The sequence below is a fragment of the Megalobrama amblycephala genome, linkage group LG24 (genome assembly GCF_018812025.1).
Source record: "Megalobrama amblycephala isolate DHTTF-2021 linkage group LG24, ASM1881202v1, whole genome shotgun sequence".
Classification (NCBI taxonomy): domain Eukaryota; kingdom Metazoa; phylum Chordata; class Actinopteri; order Cypriniformes; family Xenocyprididae; genus Megalobrama; species Megalobrama amblycephala.
The window spans coordinates 575,655-583,349 of record NC_063067.1 but is presented as its reverse complement, the minus strand read 5'-3'; the positions used below and the strand labels follow the sequence as shown (position 1 = coordinate 583,349).

Below are 7,695 nucleotides of genomic sequence, written 5' to 3'. Positions count from 1 at the left end.
TCTTATTTTCTTGATCCTAATTTTTTTTTTTTTTTTTCAAGCTTTTCTGAGTTCGCGAAGGGATTTTAAAAAATGTAGTTTATATCATTTGTATTATAATTTTAAATTATATTATAACGGTAATAGTTCAGTTTACAAACATTCGAACCGCACTGAGGGCTTCAGTCCGCCAATCAGATCTGCGGATTCCTCCGCCAGCTCAACCAATCAGGCGCCGACTCCAGGCAGTCGTGCGTTCCGCGCGTCACGCGCACGCAGCACAAGTGATCACGTGGGACACACAGTAAGGAGGAGAGGCGCGCGCTGGTCTGCAGAGAATAAAGAAAAGGTTTGTTGGATTTAAAAACTACATTTTAAATCAGTTTAAATTCGTGTTTTCGTATTTAAACGCGCTTCAGATAATGTGATGCTGTAGCGTCACATTATCTGAAGATGAGATCGCGGTTTAATGAGGTTTTTGATGGTTTGAGTGAGTCCGCGCGCGCGCTCGTGTTGTGCAGTAACCGGAGCGCTCGCGCAGTTAAACCGTTTTAACGGGGATTCGGGCAGAAACGGCGCTCTGCGATCCGTTTCACGCGTGCATTGAGTTAATCTGGTGTTTATGGATGATAGAATGTGTTTGGATTGAGAGACGAGGGAGAGGGGGGGTGGGTACGGAGGGAATTAGGCGGGAAAGAAAAATGGAGGAATCTTTGTTCAACAAAAAGCCTCGACCAACTCAGCGAAAGTGTTTAAAACATCGAAATCCGCCTGTTTTAGGTCAGAACTAATTTATGCATGCATGCATTTCAATGCAACTTATTTTTTTTTTACATGCATTTTATTTATATGCATTTTTTTTTTTTTTGTGAATTGCATTTTTAATGTAACGTGTTTTCAGCGATTATAAACATTATATTGTGTTGGATTTGAGTTGTTAATGACTGATGTCCATATAATGCAATTATTTCTTCAGTTAAATAACTTTATTTACTCTAAATATTTTTAAAAAATGTTACATTTAAATTAGTTTAACAGTTAAATTTCGTACATTTTAAGCCAGAACTAATTTATGCATGCATTTCAGTGCAACTTATTTTTAAAACTATTCATCATATTTGAGTTTTTAATGACTATCTCATTTAATGCAATTGTTACAAGTTGAATTTTATTTTTTATATATATATATATATATATATATATATATATATATATATATATATATATATATATATATATATATATACAGTGCTTCCCACAGGTTTGAAATATACTTGCGGTGGTAGCCAGGTGAAAAATCATCCTATTACCCACGGCACAAAAATGGTCTACTACATGTGACAAACAAATAATGTGTGATTTTTAACAGTATTTTTATTTATTGAAATTTTTGATGGATCTCCTTTTCCTATGTTCTCCTTGCTGTCATATAGTGTCTCTCTTGCAAATAATATTCTTAGTCTTTTCTTCCTGTGGGGGAGACTACAATAATTTACTATGAATTAAATGGAAATCAAATTAAATGCAATTTATTGTGTAACCAAAATACCAATAATGCCCAAAAAGAAAAAACTTAACTTTTAATTATAAACAAGTCTGAAATACACCGGGACTCTTATTTTGAAATGTCTATCCTTACAACCGTCTAAAACATTTTATATATAAGTTCATAAAGTAGACATTGTAATAATTAATCAACTCGAGTTCATTAGTAATCGCTTGGCATAAATCTGCACTTTTTCATTGATTGAGAATCACTTTAAAGCAGTCTGAAGCGCTGTTGCGTGAGCCTGTAGAACGCACAACAGCGCCACCTTGTGACATTGCAACATGCAGCGCTCTTTGTGAAATATCCAAATATGCAGCGTGGCAATGTCAGCTAGTAAACAGTTCTGACGCACACATAACAAGCAGATACGAAACGCATTGGGCGACGGAAGATTTTCCACTAGTTAATCGATCGTGGATACAAAAGTTGTAGAGGATAAAAATAATAAAAGCATAAATGTCTCCAAATATACTTGGGCGGCCGTTAATATACCTGGGCGGCCCGCCCAAGGAAAGCACTGATATATATGTGTGTGTATTTAATGCTTGATTTTCAGTAACTGTGTTATTTTTCTGTCAGTGGATCAGTCATGGTGAAAGGAGACGTGAACAAACCCAAGGGGAAGACGTCTGCGTATGCGTATTTCGTGCAGACGTGTCGCGATGAACACAAACGCAAGAGTCCCGACGTGCCGGTCAACTTCTCTGAGTTCTCCAAGAAATGCTCGGAGAGATGGAAGGTGAGTGCTCTCATGTGTGTCTCTCGCTCTCATGTGTCGTTGAATGAATCGCTCAACCGTTTCTCTGTCTGTCGCTCTGCAGTCGCTGAACGCTTCGGAGAAGAGCAAGTTTGAAGACATGGCCAAAGTGGATAAAGTTCGTTACGACAAGGAGATGAAGAACTACGTGCCGCCCAAAGGCGTCGGCAAGGCGGGCAGGAAGAAGAAAGACCCGAACGCTCCCAAACGCCCGCCGTACGTCCCGCACATGAGCCCTGAGCACACTGAAATACTCGTCTCGTGATTTTAACAGCTCTTTCTCTGCGCAGGTCTGCGTTCTTCGTCTTCTGCTCGGAGTATCGGCCGACGGTGAAGAGCGAGAACCCCGGGCTGTCCATCGGAGAGACCGCCAAGAAACTGGGAGAGATGTGGTCGAAACAGAGCATCAAAGACCGCGCACCGTACGAGCAGAAGGCCATGAAACTGCGCGAGAAATACGAGAAGGTGGGAGAAAATTGTTATTATATATTAAATTAGATGATTATAATATACTATTTGATTTATATCATTTTCTTTTTTATTTTATATAATTAAAATATATTGTGTAACTTATGTATAAATTTATATATATATATATATATATATATATATATATATATATATATATATATATATATATATATATATATATATAGGGTTATTATCATTAATAAACTAAAATATTTCTGTTAAATGAAATAAAATAAAAATATTAGTTGGGAAAACTTAAACTGAACATTTAAAATGTATTAAATGACATTAGTTCTGCAGGGTTTCTGTGGGTCTTAAAGTCTTATTTTGACCTTCTACAATTTAAGGCCTTAAAAATGTCTTAAATTTGAGCAGAAAGTCTTAAATTCAGTATCATGGCATTAAATTAGGGCCATGTGATTAAACGTCAATAACACACACACACAAAACTATGGAATCACCAAAACACGAGAATGATTCTGCATTCATTTAGTGTAAGTGAAAAGAAACTCAACATATACCGGTAAAAAAAAAACTTTACACTGATTTCATACTAATGCTCCATAAACAAGTTTAGTCACTTACATTTTATATGCAGTATTGATGTTTCTGTTATTTCAGCAGTGAAATGGTTCCAAACAAAGATCACCGCAGAACTGTGGCGCGTCTCACTGAAACACTGTTTCATTAATGAATGATTTGAACGAATCGTTTGAATGACTCGCTTATTAAGGCGATTTAGTTTCATGTTTACTATTTTTTTTCCCAACATTTTTTATTTGTATTTTCAAAAAAAATATAAAACAATCTCATAACATTATTTAATGCAGTTATATGATTTCCTTTGATTGGTTACAGCCCTATAGTGTCGTCTTATTCAAATTAAACGTATTGATCAAATTTAAGAATTTAAAATGAAAGATGACGCATATATTTAATAAGATTAAGGGGGGGGAAAGCCATTTATAAATGTAAGAAAGTGCCCTTGAGGTAAATATCACAAATGTAAATATGTAACAGATGAGAATATTGCTTCAGAATTATTTTTATACAACAACAAAAAAAAGTCCTATTTTTTTCCAAACAAGCAACTTTTTTACTCGGACAGTGACTGATTTATTTGTCTGAAGGACGAGCACATGATGTCGAGCCTACACTTACAGATGGAAATTCTGTCATTTACTCACTCTCATGTGTAAAATGTTCACCCAAAAATGGAAAACACAGAATTCGGTTAAAAGAATTAAAAAAAAAAAAAAAAAAAAAAAAAAAAGATTTTGAGAAAAAATAAAACCTATTTCATAGGACCCTAAATTTATTTTGTTAAACTTTTTAAAAAATGGCTGTTAAATTGTATGTTTCATAATTTCAATTGATTTGACATGCACTAATAAATTTAATTTAACCATTAAAACAAAATTTCATAGGGCTCTAAATTAAATTGCATGCACTCCAAAAAAGGAAGAAGAAAAAAGATCTTCTTCAGGATTTTTGTTTTCCAGTACTAATATCTAAACATCCTTAAATTTCCAAGAACTTCCAAGAAATGAACTGTTTTCTGAGAAATTAAAGTTAGCTTCAAACTTGAAGTGTTGAATTCAATTTGTTTAAATTCTTTAATCAGTCTTAAATACCCTGTTTTGATTGATATCAGATATTAGAAACTCAAATATGATGCATCATAAAGTTGATTTGGGGCTTGATGTTTATCTAATCACATGGGCGTGTCTAGAGTGTCTGACCTCTCTCTGATTGGCAGGATGTGGCGGCGTACCGCGCAGGGGGCGGAGCTTCTAAGAGGGGGCCGGGTCGACCGACGGGCTCAACTAAAAAGGTCCAACCCGATGATGATGATGACGACGACGACGAGGAAGAGGATGAGGACGAGGAGGAAGATGAGGACGAGGAGGAGGATGACGAGTAGAGTGTGTTTGTAATGCAGCATCACTGATGGGCTTTATCTTGTTTTTCCATCATGTACATGTTTGACGACTCCAGCAATAATGCAAGTGTTTTTTTTCTTTTGTTTTTAGATTTCTTTTTATTTTTGTACACGTCCAGCAGTCGATCCTATAATGTGTAGAAGTGCTTTTTTTATAATAAATTTTTAAAGACTGATAGTTTGGGAAATTCATTATTCTTTGTGTTTCTGACCATTTAGTGTTTAACTGACATTCCCAGAATTCCCTGGGGTTTTCATTTAAATATTAGGGGTTTTTTGGAGGTGATTTTGTGCATTATTTCAGTGTTTGTGTCTGAGACACTTTATATATTAGCGTTTAATTCAGAAAACTCGAGATGAACTTTGATCCATCGTGTATTTTCCACCTGAATTAAGGCTCCTCAGTATATTATACAGGTAAAAAATATATATATTTAGTATTTTAACATTTCAGTTAATAAAATACACATTTATTACTCTAAATTTAAGTTCAATCTGTAAAACTTAAAATGTTGCTATTTTTTTATTAAACTTTGTAAATCTCATATTTAGAAAAAAAAAAAATTATGTGGCATATGACTGCCATAATTCTGAATTTTATATCAATTTTTATGTGATAATTTTGGCTTTTCATCTCTATGACAAGTCAATTTGAACTCATAATTTCAACTTTTTGTCATAATTATGATTTTAAGTGGTAAAATTCTGGCAACCACAGCTGCCATTTTTTTACTATATTATTATTATTATTATTATTTTTAATTTTTTTTTTGAGAAACGGGGGGAAAGTTTAAAATTAAATAAAATGAATAATTAAATATGCATATTACAATTAATATAAATACAATTTGGATTCAAATAAATAATACAAAAATAATAGGTTAAGATATATTACATTAGATGTTTGAAATCAACATTAAAAATTAATAGTAAAATAAGTATTGATACTATAGAATGAGTACAAAAACTTAAATGTAACTTTACAGACAATATTTTCTAAATACGTTAAATTGATTTAGTATACAATTTAACTTATGCATGAAATTATATTTATATATATATATATATATAGGGCTGTCAAACGATCGCAAACAAAATAAAAGTTTGAGTTTGCATAATATATGTGGGTGTACTGTGTGTAATTATGTATATATGAATACAAACACATGTATATATTTGAGAAATATTTACAAGTATATGTATTCATTTATATTTTTATATAATTTATATATATAAATAAAAATATTTTGTACATAACATATTTCTCTTAAATATACACATTAATTTGTGTGTATTTATATATACATAATTACACACAGTACTCACACATATATTATGCAAACTCAAACTTTTATTTTGTTTGCGATTAATCTTGATTAATCGTTTGACAGCCCTAATATATATATATATAAGGATGGGGTCCCTCATATTTTCTCATATTTGATGATTAAAACAGCTCAAGGTAGTTTTTTGTATGTCCAATAATAAGATTTTGTAGGAATGTAGCGTGACTTACATCTGACCTTCCTCTGATCTCATTTCGTCTCTTCATGATGTTCGTAGAGCAGAATCTGTTCATGCAAAAGTCATTTTACAAAATGCAAACCGCCGCAGTGACTTTGTGTTTATTCTCACATCAAGCGGTACATGTTTGTCGTCCAGCACAGGAAAAAGAGCAACTGAAATAAATACATGAACGATAATGGCAAAGATACACTATAATAACCGATTCATAAAGGTGAATCTCTGTAGTGAAAACATCAACATCACGTGCAAAACATCCCACGAACACATCGACTTCATTCACACCGACTCAGAAACACGTCACTTTACAAGTCTTTCACTGCGTGTTTCTCATGATTCAAGTGTTTATACTGCCATTCAAACACACTCACAGATAATATATATATATATATATTCATATAGAGCTCACAATGTGTGTGATTTCAGAATTATTGCCATATCAGATGTGACTGACAGGAAATCTGTGTGATAATACTATCAATAATAACACTGCAGATGCTTCATATAATCAGATCCAGTAGAAACCATAAAGATTTGAGATTCAGAGTGACTCTGGAAGCAAATTAATGACACAAAAGAAAAAATGCTTTGGTAAATCTCAATTATGGCATAAAATGTTAAAATTATGAGATTAAAAACTGTCATAATTTAAACATTTTATGTCATACTTATGACTTTTAATTTCACATTCATAATTATGACATGTCGTTATTACAACATTTTGTCACAATTATTAATGCTTTAGTGCATTTCAGCTTTTCTTCACATAATTATTACTTTTTAAGTGAAATTTGACTTTTTAGCTCATAGTGATGCACAAGTGATAATTTCAACTTTTATCACATAATTACGACAGTCGCAATTTCAACTTTGTCATTATGAATTTTTAAATGTTATTTTGACATCTCATAATCTCATAATAATAATTGTCATTATTACAACATTTTGTCACAATTATGAATTTTTTTGTGAATTTCAACTTTTCATCACATAATTGTCATAATTTCAACTTTTTGTCATAATTATGACTTTAAGTTTTCATCTTATAATTGCCTTAGTTTGTCACAATTACAATTTTTTTATGTAAAAATTATGAATTACAAAAGCATTTCTTTCTTATGTGGAGGAAATTAATTAATTATCGATAAATCTTTTAAAGAAATGCCCAGGTTATATTTCATTATTACAGTAATATAACTATACAAATTATATTTTGCATAAATAAAGTCTGTTTTTAATAACATTAAGGAGTTTTGCACTGTGACAATATTTTCATGACAATTAAACATTTAATCCTAAATTCTCATTACTGTAATTTGTAAAAAAATTTACCATTAACCGACATCAGTGACTTAAGTGTCACTTTACAACTGACAACTTAAATTCTCTCTAAATCTCTGTGAATGCTTGTCATGAAAAAAATGTCACAGTGCAAATAAACGACTGTCCATTAATTATCCCAAAAAATAAAAT

General features: G+C 32.1%; 1 protein-coding gene across 1 annotated transcript; it reads left to right on the top strand.

Moving 5' to 3' along the window:
- Positions 1-171: 171 nt before the first annotated feature.
- hmgb2b (high mobility group box 2b) lies at positions 172-4,874 on the top strand. Its single transcript, XM_048177757.1, has 5 exons — positions 172-328; positions 2,108-2,267; positions 2,350-2,501; positions 2,576-2,750; positions 4,516-4,874. Exons 2-5 carry the CDS (start codon positions 2,118-2,120, stop codon positions 4,678-4,680), a joined length of 642 nt encoding a protein of 213 aa, XP_048033714.1. The 5' UTR covers positions 172-328; positions 2,108-2,117; the 3' UTR covers positions 4,681-4,874.
- Positions 4,875-7,695: the final 2,821 nt, after the last annotated feature.